General features: G+C 41.7%; 1 protein-coding gene across 13 annotated transcripts in view; it reads left to right on the top strand.

Annotated features, from left to right (window-relative positions):
• The window catches only part of dock7 (dedicator of cytokinesis 7), a 44,359-nt gene that overhangs the window by 26,927 nt on the left and 2,696 nt on the right, over positions 1-14,736 (top strand). For 3 of the 13 annotated variants that reach the window (XM_084011015.1, XM_084011019.1, XM_084011014.1), the window contains 21 exons: positions 781-870; positions 2,787-2,882; positions 2,990-3,130; positions 3,328-3,441; positions 3,841-4,008; positions 5,088-5,227; positions 5,593-5,762; positions 6,047-6,225; positions 6,375-6,557; positions 7,098-7,257; positions 7,588-7,684; positions 8,173-8,190; positions 9,333-9,429; positions 9,555-9,689; positions 9,804-9,956; positions 10,235-10,393; positions 10,720-10,820; positions 10,907-11,099; positions 11,194-11,337; positions 11,657-11,788; positions 12,739-12,753. In XM_084011015.1, coding sequence (XP_083867141.1) covers positions 781-870; positions 2,787-2,882; positions 2,990-3,130; positions 3,328-3,441; positions 3,841-4,008; positions 5,088-5,227; positions 5,593-5,762; positions 6,047-6,225; positions 6,375-6,557; positions 7,098-7,257; positions 7,588-7,684; positions 8,173-8,190; positions 9,333-9,429; positions 9,555-9,689; positions 9,804-9,956; positions 10,235-10,393; positions 10,720-10,820; positions 10,907-11,099; positions 11,194-11,337; positions 11,657-11,788; positions 12,739-12,753 — 2,685 coding nt within the window. The remainder of the gene's footprint in view (positions 1-780; positions 871-2,786; positions 2,883-2,989; positions 3,131-3,327; positions 3,442-3,840; positions 4,009-5,087; positions 5,228-5,592; positions 5,763-6,046; positions 6,226-6,374; positions 6,558-7,097; positions 7,258-7,587; positions 7,685-8,172; positions 8,191-9,332; positions 9,430-9,554; positions 9,690-9,803; positions 9,957-10,234; positions 10,394-10,719; positions 10,821-10,906; positions 11,100-11,193; positions 11,338-11,656; positions 11,789-12,738; positions 12,754-14,736) is intronic. The other 10 variants (XM_084011016.1, XM_084011025.1, XM_084011024.1 and 7 more) reach the window with 6 other exon arrangements.

Here is a 14,736-nt window from a genome sequence, read left to right as displayed (position 1 = left end):
TGTCCGCTGTCATTATACGTTGTCATCATGACACAAGCCTTTGTTTTTCACTAATTTAAACATTCAATGATATGAATATCAAGAAAACAAGAAGTTAATTCTACATATTGTAATCATCACATTTCATGCTAGATTACAACAGGAAATTAAGCCATGTAACTATGGATGGAACATTTTGTTAGTCTTCCTAACAAATATAATACTTTAATACTGTAGGATGGTTTACTCTTACGTCATTTTATGTCTCAGAAATTTTTCTTCACCTGGAGGGATGCAGGATGTTGCATGATTAAGACATGGCTGTAACATCAAAGCAAAAGTAAAAAACAATACGCAATTTCACTTTATCTATCGGCCCTTCATGCAGCCATTTTGCATCCCTCCTTTCAAGCAACCAAACTATGTATTTGACTGTTTTAGATTATGGGTACAATGCTTTTTAGTGTTGTGGCCGTGTCCTGTGTCTAATTGTTTTTGTCTTCATGTCTGACAAGTGTGTGCAAGAGATCACAAAGTGTTTAGTGTGTTTAGTGTGTTTAGTGTGTGTGTGTGTGTGTGTGTGTGTGTGTGTGTGTGTGTGTGTGTGTGTGTGTGTGTGTGTGTGTGTGTGTGTGTGTGTGTGTGTGTGTGTGTGTGTGTGTGTGTGTGTGTGTGTGTGTGTGGATGCGTGGGACCCAGCAGACACATTTTCCCTGTGTGCTGAGGGAAAAGGTGCAACCCCACGCTCCTGTTTCTGCTCCTCTAACCTTGTTGTCATCGTTCCATTCATCCCACCCATAGGCCATGGAGCGCTGTGGCAATCGCATGTCTTCGCACACTGAGAGCGCCAGTTTCTTGCAAACTTTAACAGGACGGTTGCCCACAAAAAAGGTAGAGCCACTTGCACTGGGGAAGGGAGCCAAACCCCGCCCACCTCTGTATTTTTCCTCCTCGCCTGTCTTGTCTGTAAATGTGTGCGTCCGGATTGGTTGATGTCGTATTTGGTGCTTGTGGAGTTTGTTGAATGCTGAATGTCACAGATGTGCCTCTTGTTCTGAATGTGTCGAGGAGTTTTTCATGTGACATGAATGTTGGTTGTTGTCGGGCTGATGCTGTCTGGCTGACTTAGTCTGGGAAGTCCCCTTGAGTACATATGTGTTTGGTTTTCATAGAAGAAACTGCAACATAGTTTGCCTTCCAATCACTTAATGTTGACCCTACAAGAGATATAAATAAATGCAAACATGGTAAGTATCCCCAAAAAATGATTTGACTTGCAAATGATTAGACTTTCCAGACTTGGTGCACAAGAGTCAGTCTGTTAGTTAGCCTGACCGATTTTGCATAAAAGCACAAAGCTAAATAAATGACTGATGTATAACTCTTAAATTAGTATATTCTTCTCCCCTAACCTCTCCATGCACACAGGAACATATTTTCAACACTTCAGACATTTATACCACGAGTGCAGTGCCTGTTCAAAGCATACCTGTTGGCCTTTGGTGTTGCTGCTTGTAGCTTTCTCAAGAACCGCTCATCAAGCAACTTCACTCTTGACACTCTGCTTCCTGGAGTCTTAAACATACATATGCCATGAAATGCTTCACACGCCCAAGTTACGGATCCTCACGATCAGCAACACCAGTGAAATAGGCCCAAAGTTTGATTCTAAGATCTATACAGCTATAAATTTGTTATAATATTAAGATATGAAGAATACTGAAACATGTTACTATTCTAAGTGATTGTACCCTGAAATAACTTTCAAAAGAACCCAAAGCAATCAAACATACATCATTTAACTGTATAATATTTGTTGTGTAATTCTATTTGAGAGGAAAATATTGTAGCCAACATGTACCTGACATGTTGCTGCTTACGTTTTGATTTGACTCACAAAATATAACTATTCCGATATGATGCATTATTATTCATTAAACTATGCAGCATCATATTAGAATTGAAAGCCCCACCATGAACATGTACTTGTTGTTGACGGTGTTCGCCTGGGGCTCCAAATCAGTACATCTGGTCCAAAAAAACACACCGAAATCACTGTTACTCGCAATCAGAAACATCCGTGAACAGCTGGAAATGAGTTGCTTGTTCTGACGTAACCACTGCCGTTATAAAGTAAAGTAATTATCACACTGATGAAATATGAGCTGCGGTCAATGAGCGGCCTGATGCAGACGACATGCTAGATTCAGCCCTGCTGCCGCTGCTGAACAGAGCAGAGCTTGTTTATTCAAAGTTAATCAATATTGAATGTTTGCATGTCTACATTGCACCAAATTTGACAAAAGCACTCCCTTGGGTCCCCAATGATACATACGCCAAGTGTGGAGTAGATCAGATGAACGGTTCTGGAGATATGTGAAGCATGCATGCACACACAAACAAACAGACAGCGATTCCTTGCTTAAAATTATTATTTACTTGAAATAAATTTATTATCACAAAGTTACATTATGGCATACTGTTATTTCTATGGTGTTAGGGGTGCATTTTTCATTTTATTTCACATGAAATGTAAGTTGTTTTACCCAACAAATGATATTATATGATTTTTATCGTGTTTTGAATTGCTTACTGTGATGTGTGTGTGTGTGTGTGTGTGTGTGTATACGGGGGCAGGAGCTTTACTGTATTCTGTATTAAAGAAGGTATAGGTATATTTTAATTCAAGATGGACAGTGGTACTTCTCCTTGTGCCTCACATTGTCTGTCTGGCTTTGTTCCCCCCCACCCCTCTCTCTCCATATCCATCTCTTTTTCTCCCTTGTCTGCTCTCCTGTTCTACTCAGCTCTTCCATGAGGAGTTGGCCCTCCAGTGGGTGGTGAGCAGTGGGAGCGTCAGGGAGGGTGCTCTACAACAGGCCTGGTTTTTCTTTGAACTCATGGTAGGAATCAACATTTTTACACCTAGAAACTGCTTGGCCTGAGATGAATGGATGCCTCCTATAGTTCTTATTAGTCATCACAGTGAAGTACTTGATCTTTACCACAGGTGAAGAGCATTATCCACCATCTGTACTTCACTGAACGCTTAGAGTCACCCAGGAAGAACCGTTTCCCAGAACGCTTCATGGATGACATTACAGCCCTGGTCAGCACCATTGCTGGCGACATTGTGTCTCGCTTCCAGAAGGTAAGTAATGGCCTGGTGAGGTTACCCCAATCACAGTTTGTCGAATATCATCGGGGTGTTTACAAGGGAATCTATAGAGATTTTACAAAGTACCCCTGTCTGGTTTCGTTGATTTTATATAATGTATCAAAGCAGAAGTCATACTCAAACTGACAACTCTGGAAACCTTTTAATAAATGTGTATCTCATCCAATCAGGACCTAGAGTTGGTGGAGCGATTAAACACTAGTCTGGCCTTCTTCCTCAACGACTTGCTGTCAGTCATGGACCGAGGCTTTGTCTTCACCCTAATCAGGGCATACTGGAAACAGGTAGATGCCTTTTTTTGGATTCACAAATATGTTGTACATCCCTTGTATGACTATCTTTTTTTCGTGATAAAGAACAATACAACTTTAGCTGGATTAATATGAGTGAAGATAAAGTAGACCTAAAATCAGAAGTATGACAATTACACAAATGTGTTTGTATGGCTCCTAAAAAAAGATGTCCTTTCAGTATGGATATTATTTAGTGGAGACTACTGCTAGCTATTGTCCTTTTTGTCTATATTCTGGTGCTGTGAAGCTTACTTCTAATGCTAATATAACATGTATAAATATCTCAGTTCTCTTGAAAGCACATACTCCAATTATTATTTTTCTTGTATCTGTATGTGTGTAATATTCTGTAAAAAACACAAATTAATTTATATTGTTTACTCTCTCCAGGTTTCCACAAAGCTGTACGCTCTGCAGAACCCAACCCTGGAGTCTTTGAGGCTTGATTTCTTGAGGATTGTTTGCAGTCATGAACACTACGTCACCCTCAACCTGCCCTGCAGTCTGCTCACACCGCCTGCCTCGCCTTCCCCTTCTGTGTCTTCAGCAACTTCACAGGTTGGTCAAAAAATGATATAGGGAAAGTCTGTGAAACAGTCCTACACTAACAAAACAAATATTACAGTGATGTCTCCAACGGGTCATGGGTACAACTCAACTAGCTGTCATTTCTTATGCAGCCCTTACACTCAAAATGTGTATATCTCCTAAATCTGATTCGAATATACTGACTTGTATCTGCAAAGTTTGTTGCTAGAGGGGTTTTCACATTCCTTCCCAGAAGTGAGAGATTGTCTGTGCACTTAACTAAAATCAGAGATTCAAACGTACACGGGGCAAGCTAGATTTGGTGTGTCGCAAATATGAAAGCCCATTGCTGTCTAATATGCAATTCCAACATATATCGACAGTAAAACAGACTCCAAGCAACAGCAAAACCTGAACCCACTGCAGATTCTCATTAGCGTAATGAAAGTTTTGCCAGCAAACATGGAAGTGCAGTATTTAGATGCAACACCATGGAGCTCCCCTACACTAAATACCAAAAAGACCACTATCTACCAAGAAAGATATTATTGTCTGTTTCAAAACCTCTTGCACTGTGTCAGCCACTGCCCGTTACACGTTAATAAGCAACATAAACAAATATAAATGCTTACTGCGATTACCATTCTGATATCTCTGCTAGTTGCAACCGACTCTTCATCTTAGTCAAACATTTATGGCTGAGTCTCTCCGATGGTTCCTCTAACAGAAAGTAGACCAGACGCCAAATCGTGATAGTGGTATCAGGGCTCTGTGCCACGACCTTGATGCCCACTGCTCTTTCCCCGATCAACCTGACCTGAACAGCTGTAGTAGGTGGGGTGAGGCCAGATCTAGATTTTCTCAATGAAGAAGAAATAGTGGATTAATTATAGCACAGTAATACTTTAAAACGTGTCTGGAGGGGAGCTTTAAACATTCTTAACAAACATTTTAATTTAATTGTATTTTTTCAGATCATAAGTTTAACCACTATTTAACACAAAGATACTCCAAAAGTCCCAGAAGACATGTTCGCTTCATTTAAAAAGTATTCAGCTCAAGTCTGAGTGGTTTTACATGTTTGGATGTTGTGTGTTGTCCTCCCACAGAGCTCTGGGTTCTCCACACATGTCCAGGACCAAAAGATAGCCAACATGTTTGAGCTGTCTGTCCCCTTCAGAGAGCAACATTTCCTGGCTGGGCTGGTCCTGTCTGAGCTGTCTGTAATACTTGACCCAGACAACGAAGGGTTAGTATTCCTCGGATGACGCTTGCTTCACATATGAAAATTGTTTTATCAAGAAAGAGTTTAGTTTATTTGTGAGGAAGAGTTGAAGGGTCACACAGAGTGTGTGTGTGTGTGTGTGTGTGTACCCATTAAACATGTATTGTAGAGAAAGGAAAGAAGTATTGTCTGCTTGGATCTTGTATCTGGTGGTGATAGATAAGCCTGTTTGCATGCTGACAGGCTTCATGTGTATGCAGTGTTATCTCTGTGTGAGTAGGTTGTCTTATTCTCTCATCCATTGTGCTTTTTTACACTTGAAATTGAGAACCATATCTCTTTGTTTTCTTATTGTTTTTTTTATTTTTATTTGGTCTGTCTACCCGCAGGATGTTTGGCCTGCATAAGAAAGTGGTGAATGTCGTTCATAACCTCCTGTCCAGCCATGACTCTGATCCGCGCTACGCTGATCCTGAGGTCAAGGCCCGGGTCGCCATGCTTTACCTTCCTCTCATTGGCATCGTCATGGAAACACTACCACAGCTCCATGACTTTACAGGTAGAGATTTGCAGCTACTTTAAATGTACAATTAAACATACAGTATTGTGTGTGGTATCTTTATCTCGTTTTTGTCTGATGCCACATGTGGTGTGATCAGTCTATGGTAGTTTTCCTCATCAGTGATTTTGAACCCTACTCTTTTTGTCCTCATTCCGTCCACATACCAGTTTCACTTTCTTGTATCCCTTCATCACACTGAGAACTTTAGACCAACTTTGTTTTACTATTTTTCTTCCCTAATTCCAGATAATCGGTTAATTTTCCTTTTTCCGTGTTGCTAGAGTCCCATAACCAGTGGGGTCGGCCAGGCGGTCCCCAGGGGGCAGCGATGGGCAGCAATGGCGAAGAGGCAGAGGGAGATGGTAACAGCATGATCAGCCAGACTGTCGCCATGGCGATAGCAGGCACCTCCACCCCCACCCCAATGTCTCGGCCAAGCAGCTTCTTGCTCAACTCGCAGGTAGCTTCCTTTTAGCAGTATCTGCAATTAAGGGGAACGTTCTCCTGCTGGTCATTCTTACTAAACATGAGGCTGTCATTTCTTAACCCCCCCCCCCCCCCCTCTGTGTTATTTCCTCCCTGTTGATTCCTCCTGGCCAATCTCTGCAGGCGAGTCGGCAGCACGGGAGCTTCTCGGCGGAGTCGAGTCGTAGTCTGCTCATCTGTCTGCTGTGGGTGTTGAAAAATGCTGACGAGCTGGTGTTACAGAAGTGGTTCACAGACCTGTCGGTGTCACAGCTCAACCGCCTGCTGGATCTCCTCTACCTCTGTGTCTCCTGCTTTGAGTACAAGGTAATATCAACAGTGAATACACCTACAAAGTGACAGTACAGATGGTTACCCACTGCGTGATTGTCAAGGCTATGCCTGTGTCTTCAGTGCATGTTCTTCTACATTTACATCCCAGATATAGTAAACATGTTAAGCAAACTGTATCATAAAAAGTATTGATGTGGTATCGGAATCAGTATGGACAATTTTCAAGCCATACCCAGCCATATGACTGAGCAAAAATTATTTTAATGTTCTCTCAATGTTTTCTAAATCTTCTGGGGTTAATTAGTTATCTTCTAACATACAGATCAAGCTTCTGTTAATACTACTGAATGTGGTGATACAATAGTGAAAGCAGACAACCTGCTGCTTTCTGTTCTATAATCATCTATTTATTTCCCTTTCTGCTATGCTCTCTGCTTGCTGTTTTTGCTTTTCCGTGCTTACACATTTGCTTTTATGCTTCTAACCTGCTTTGCTTGCTGAGTGCTGTGGTGCAAATAACTTCCCCGCTGTTTTCTCTGTCCGTTCACTCATCCTCTACCTCATGGATACAAGGCCCATGTTGTGTTCACCATGCAGGGGAAGAAGGCATTTGAACGGATGAACAGCCTGACCTTTAAGAAGTCCAAAGACATGAAGGCCAAGCTGGAGGAGGCCATACTGGGCAGCATTGGGGCCAGGCAGGAGATGGTACGACGCAGCCGTGGACAGCTAGGTGGGGAAACACATTTCAGTGCACACTCACACACATTTCCATATTATGAAAACACACACAGATGCAACCAGACCCAAAAGGAAAGACTAAAACATGAAGTACTAAACAAAGAGGAGGCTGTGTAATGTAAAGACGTGCACACAAATACTCATTGTATCCTGCTTTCCACCCACAACACACACATACTGTGCACTTTAATAGTACTGTAGGTCCAATGACCGCTATTTAGCCAAAGTCACATCAGTCACGTCAGTCACGTTTCACTGTGCACACACATACCTTCTTTCACCACCAATAAAAAAGTAAACACTCCCTTTCCCCACCATTTAGAGCGGAGTCCATCTGGCAGTGCTTTTGGCAGTCAGGAGAACCTTCGATGGAGGAAGGACATGACCCACTGGAGACAGAACAGTGAAAAGATGGACAAGTACGCACTTTGTAACACTTAATCCACTTTCCAAATGATTATTAAAGAACAATCATTCAGAAACATGAACCAAAATAAGTGTGAACATGGTCATCCTTTAATTCTCATATCAGGATATCACTGTACTAACCATCAAAAACCTCAAAGCCAAATCTCATTCAATGTTCATTTTTATTTTCCATGTTTTATATTTTTGCATTTACAGAGGAACAGAATCATCTTTTTTAAATTTTGATTTCCAAAGATTATCATTTCAATCTTTGCCCAACAACTGCAGATATCTGTGTTGCATGATGCACTCCTTAAAAGAAGCTACAGCTTTGTATCTTATTTCACTTATTTTGTCAAATGGTGACAAAAGATACAATGCTATGCTTCTTTTGGTTTTAAATGTTATTTCTCTCTCTCTCTGTTGTTGTTGTAAAGCTTCAGCCTTTGTTTTCTGTTAATTTCCGTTTGTTCTCTCACGTTGCTGTGTGTTTATGTAGGAGTCACAGATCAGTCAGGTATTGTATGGTCCACATTTGCTGTGTGCTCCTTTGAATTTCACCCTGCTTTAACTCCTCATTTATGGTGTATTCACATGCTTGTGGGTAGTTAGAAATTCGCAATGTACATAAAAATAATTCATTAGTTTATATTAGATTTTCTCTGGATCAACTTGGCTGGAAACAAGTAATGATTTCCCTAATTCATTTTGTTTTGGGTAAACAACGTTGATTATTCTAGCCACTGATGCACCCATGTTGTGATTCATTTCATTCTCAGTTCTGATTTCTTAAGTTAACACATGCACATGAATGCACCAACAGAGATCACATGATCTTGGTTCTGATCCTTGAACAACCCATCGTTCCCTCTGTCCTGGTAACAGTGTCTGTTTCAGGGTTGGTAGTGGTTGCAGTGGGTCGTTTTTTGCTTTTTAACCTGTGTGCTTCTTGATGTGGGGTTCTGACTTGTGCGTCTCCCTGGTTGCTGCTGCAGCAAACAGATGGATGTAGCAAACGCTCTTGTTTGTCATAGATTCTTTGTTAATTCTTTTGAAAACGACTTAAGTTTGAATGCATTTGAGGGGAATTTTTTTTTTTATTATTAATATGATGCAAGATTCAGTTAGCCTTGCAAAAAAACAGCCAGTAGAAATTCTTCAGTGATACTTTTTACTTTATACTTTGAATATATTTCAGAGCCTTTACTTTTTCCACTTTTACTCAAGTAAAGAAGTTGAATCATTACTTCTACTTTTACCAGAGTATTTTTGAATACAAGTATCTGTACTTCTACTTGAGTATAGAATGTCTGTACTGTTGAGATCTCTGGGCCACATGCATGGTTTCTGTGGATTAAAACATAGTTTGAGGTCTGTGCCATGCAGGTTAAGAGACATCTAGCAAAATGGGTTAATTGGTTTAAATACAGCTGGACACACGTTGTATGAAAACATCATAGTTCGTCAAAGTTTATGCAAACAAGAAAATTGGCTGGGATTCTGCTCAGCACATGGATTTTTCTTCTACACAAACATTCGTACATTGTTCGTGACTAATGTGGTGATTGAAAGCTTATGCAACATTCAAGGGTTGAGCATCATTAACGTCGCGATTTGGGAGTCATTTTGTGACGGTGCTTTCTGGTTTCTCGACTGCAGGACCAGAGCAGAGCTGGAACATGAAGCACTTATTGATGGCAACCTCGCCACGGAGGCAAACATCATTATCCTTGATACTTTAGAAATCATTGTACAGGTATGCAAGTTCTACATTTAGCCATGCATAGATCTACTCAAAAATACTGAAAATCAAGCCACATAAGCATACATTTACACAGACGTGATCCTATGACAACTGCACACCTGTCACTCTCCTTTCAGACGGTCTCAGTGACAGAATCCAAGGAGAGTATCCTGGGCGGGGTGCTGAAGGTGTTGCTCCACAGCATGGCCTGCAACCAGAGCGCCCTCTACCTCCAGCATTGTTTTGCAACACAGAGGGCACTGGTGTCTAAGGTGATACGACTGGACTTTTATTAAATTGCTTAATGTCGGGTCAACCTTGCAGTTTGTTCCAGAACTTGATACATGTATCGTATTATGTCAAGTTGGGTGTATTTCTCTTTGTAGTTCCCTGAACTGCTGTTCGAGGAGGAAACGGAGCAGTGTGCCGACCTGTGTTTGCGATTGTTGAGGAGCTGTAGCAGCAGCATAGGCACCATCCGGGCCCACGCCAGCGCCTCCCTCTACCTGCTCATGAGGCAAAACTTTGAGATCGGCAATGTGAGTAGAACGGAAAAACTAGAGATTTATAACCCACTTAACATCACTCGATATAGAACAAAACCAAACATTACAACCAGCCATCCAATTTAGGCCCAATCCCCAGTGAATGCAACATTTCCTTTGTTAAAGTACAGGCAGACGACTCGCACACAAATCACTTCCGAGCTTGTGGGGACATCTGTTCTCCAGAGTGCTTCCTTTACATTTCATATCTGTCATACAAGCATAGACAACATCCGATTTGTTCAAACTTTTCTTTGTGGGTGCACTTTCAGAACTTTGCAAGAGTGAAGATGCAAGTGACCATGTCTCTGTCCTCACTGGTGGGGACGTCTCAGAATTTTAACGAGGAGTTTCTGCGTCGCTCTCTAAAGACCATCCTCACCTACGCAGAGGAGGACCTGGAGTTGAGGGAGACCACGTTTCCAGACCAGGTACTGATTTATCCATCAAAGTGTTTAGGTTGTCTTCCATCACAGTGTGGGAGGACGGTTGACTGAATGTGCTTTGGCTGCTAAAAGCAGACAACTTGCTGCTTTCTGTGCTAAAAGCAGAGCTGTAAGCATCTATTTCTTTTTGTTTATTTTCCGTCAGTGTGAGAGGATGATTGACTGACTGACAATTTATTATTGATTGATTTTATTTACTGAATTGACTGACTTTTTTTTATGTGCTCCCCTTCAACTTGATTTATCTAAGAAAAAAAGATTGAGGTAGCAGTAACTCAAGGTCTACATTCTTTCATTTTTTCCCCCTGCAGGTCCAGGACCTTGTGTTTAATCTGCACATGATCCTGTCTGACACAGTCAAGATGAAGGAGCACCAGGAAGATCCCGAGATGCTGATAGATCTCATGTACAGGTACAGAATGCAAGCACCCACAAGCAAACACCTTTTGATCACTTGCACCTGTATTTCTGCTCTGATCTTTGATTTCACCTCTCCAGGATTGCAAAGGGTTACCAGACGTCACCTGACCTGCGGCTGACGTGGCTTCAGAACATGGCCGGCAAACACTCTGAGAGGAACAACCACGCTGAGGCTGCTCAGTGTCTGGTGCACAGTGCTGCTCTGGTGGCAGAATACCTGAGCATGCTGGAGGACCGCAAGTATCTCCCTGTGGGCTGTGTTACCTTCCAGGTGAGGAGAAAACCGGATATGTGCACATGCGTGGTAGTAGAATGTCTGCTGATGCGTGTGCTTGTATTGTTCCTCTTGTATTTGCATGCGACAGAACATTTCCTCCAACGTGCTGGAGGAATCTGCAGTCTCTGATGACGTAGTGTCACCAGACGAGGAGGGCATTTGCTCAGGGAAATACTTCACTGAGATCGGCCTCGTGGGACTACTGGAGCAGGCTGCTGCTTCATTCTCCATGGTGAGAAAGATAGATGGGTGATTAGATGAATGGATGTTTCTAAGCATGCCAAGGATGGAGTCAGGGATTTGGAAGATGGCTTTCTTTTTCTCTCCCTAAACAAATTAATGCATTTTAGTTTGAGTCATTGTATTCATCCTGAATCTTTTCTTTAGAAGATCTGTAAGCAAAGTAATGTAAGGTGTCAGATTTCCATGTAACTTTGCCAATGATCCCACTTTACTTTACGTTTCTGATAATCTTATCATTTTAGGAACAGGTGTGGTATTTATGGATGCCTGGTTGTACCAAACTAACACTTGGCTCATCTCCCTTGCAGGCGGGCATGTATGAGGCGGTAAACGAAGTTTACAAGGTACTGATCCCGATCCATGAAGCCAACAGGGACGCAAAGAAGCTCGCCACCATTCATGGTAAACTACAGGAAGCCTTTGGCAAAATTGTGCATCAGGTAAACAAACACACACACACACACACATCTCCTCTTCCACACAAGATAGCTTGAGGTGCGAAGCTGACACTGAATTTATACAAGAAACAATAAAGTATTTATTTTTTCAGTTTTTTTTCCCTCAGTGTGACCCAGATTAGATTTTTGGGGGAATTCCCATGGTCAGTCTGTTGCCATGAAAACAATGAATCACTTTTCAACCTTTGTTCTTGTGTAAATTCAGTGATATCGATCAAGTGTTAAAACAGAATAGCATGTTCCAAGATTGTCACTCAATGAGCACCCCAAAGCCTCGCTTGACACAGTCACATGGACGTTTTGCACAGGTGCACTTTTGTCACATGTATTATATCTCATGTCTTTATGGAGCAGTGTAGAGGGGTCACGTTTCTTTCAGCTTTAATAATAGAGAAATGGGACAAAACCAAGGTCGGGCCACAAGGAGCAAAGAGTACTTCATGGTCCACACAAATACCACAGTAGTACCACCAAACACAACTGGGAATGTCCTGGAAATGTAGTCATGTTGCCTAGTCTTCACACAGACACCGCTTTAAACAGTTTTATTATTTTGGCATTATTATTTCCAGCGTGATACTTTGTCAGATACCTTGCATGCTTTATCATATTTGCAAAGTACAAAACGAGATGCATGAGGCGCAGGAAGTTGTTGTTTTTCTTAAATGCCAGTTGTGTGACTCACAATGATGATATCAAGTTGCAGTGTGGACGAGGTTACAGTTGTCTAGTGTGGTTAAAGAAAATGATGCTTGATTCATTATATAAGGACGCATTTTGTTGGGTCCTTTGTTCTGTTCTCCAGCTAGTAACCTGGATTAGTTTCATTCTGCTCGCTGTAACATCACTGTGTGTGTGTGAATGCCACACTGTTGTGTGGGGAGTGTTTGTGCGTTATCGTTTACCTGTCCTGTATTCTCTTTGTCACACAGAGTACTGGCTGGGAGGTAGGTGGCTAAACGGTTCCTGCTTGGCCCTGCTCGTGTTGTTTCTCTTTTTTGTATTTTATTTTAATTTTTTAAATGTACTCTCATCTGTTTATTTGCTAGCCGTGGGCATCCTGTTGCTCTCTTTGCTTTGTTACATACAGCCAAACCATTAACATCTGCAGACAATGTCAACTGTCTGCCCCCCCCCCTCCGCTGGGGACACTTGCTGCACCAGCAGCAGCACCTTCACCGTTTTCCTCTCTCCTCCCTCCTCTTCATGTGCAAGAGGAGCTTGTCCTTATAACGTGACCATGTTGGCAGGCTGTGCATGGGAGCCACAGTGTGTGACTCACTCTCAGTGAAAACATCACCTGCACAATCCGCACTCTCCCTGTCTTCATCTTCTGTCTGTCTGCTGGCGCGTCAGTCAGAACACACTCGTTGACTGACGCTGACTGTTGTCACCCTTCATCTCATCTCATCTTCCACCACAGGGCTCGATTGCAGTGCACTGTTTTTACGTGAAGGGTATCTGTTAGCCTCCCCCCCGCTCTAGCTATTGGTCATTCTTTCCACACACCGTGAAATGAGCATTTTAAAACACAAGGTGTTACAGACTTGCATCGGGTGGAAGCTGGAACAAAATTGCTGAGGCAGTCAGGTTTTTTTTCCCAAGAGGGCTCAACTCACAGTAATCTCAGGATTACTTGATTTATCCCTTTTGATTTTGATTAGTTGGTATTCTTGCCCTGTCTGTTAATAGTTCAAACCAAATCGACCCCTGATTTATTTTTTTGTTTCATCCATTCTGTTCTTTTGTTAACAGTATTAACCTCTGAGTTCTCGTGGTTTGTTGCATGAAATGGACAGAACGCTCCGTGTTCCTTTTGGAAAAGCACTGAGAGTGCATGTTGTGTTTCTGACGGTTGTGGAACTTCATTTTTCTCACTTTGTTTTTCCTTTTTTCTTCATAACTGTCTATGCATGGTCTGGATCCTCCACAATGACTTTATGTTCTTTCACAAAATCAATGCAGATATTTTTTGCTATTGTGTGTTAGTTTGTGTTGTTTTTTAAATTCTCTGGAGGGACCCAAACCTCATTAAATTTGTTCTGTTTTCTCCTTTTTGATTTTCCTGGTTGCCGACCCTTCCTTCCCACTTTACTTAATTGTGTCTTTTGGTAAGTTCCTTAGTTTTCAGGGTCTTGAATGTCTGCTTAAATTTATTTTTGAACGAGCAGTTGAAGTCAAAATACAAGGTGGATTTTTAAAGATTTGCCTGAAGGTTTGCAGTTACAAAGAGGTTTGATTAAATGATCCTTTAGATGAGGTAAAATGCCAACCTGCACAACGTGTCCACAGCTACTCCCTTTGTTAAACACACACATTCACACTCGTACACGTGGATCAGACCCGCTGTTGTAGACATGAAGTATGCACCTACATGTGACATTGATTTCTGATATTTGTGCAGAACCTAATTCAGAGTTTCTGTATTTTGAAGGCCATTTTTCCGCCACTGAAGGTCAATACTTCCTATAAAATCACCGAGTGGTTGAGTTTAGGCATCAGTTTGAAGTAGTTATGGTCACACATCAGTGTTTCTTTTGTTCTCTGTCTCTACACATGACTTTTGTGGCTGATTTATGCCATCTTAGTCTGCTTTTGGAGCAAACTTCTCTGTTGCTTTTAGCTTGACCTGTTTTTCAAACAGAAAACAGAACAAACAGAATACATGCAGCTTGGGCGACAAGAAGGAAGTCAGAGTTAAAGTTGATTTCATTTGATTGATGGATTATTCCCTTAATAATACTCTTATTTAGGAGTATATTCTACTTGTTCATGACGTGTTAAATGAATCATTTCAAAGAGGTTGTTGTTTCTTTTGCTCTCTGCCTGTTAGCCTGAGGTGAAACATGGCAACGTCCTGTCCTGTGTGTAACTTCTACAGTGGATTGCAAATATGTCATACCTGCTTATTACTGCGTGTTCAATACATG

Source organism: Eutrigla gurnardus (assembly GCF_963514095.1).
Source record: "Eutrigla gurnardus genome assembly, chromosome: 6".
Taxonomy (NCBI): Eukaryota; Metazoa; Chordata; class Actinopteri; order Perciformes; family Triglidae; genus Eutrigla; species Eutrigla gurnardus.
This window is presented reverse-complemented; position numbering and strand designations above follow the sequence as displayed.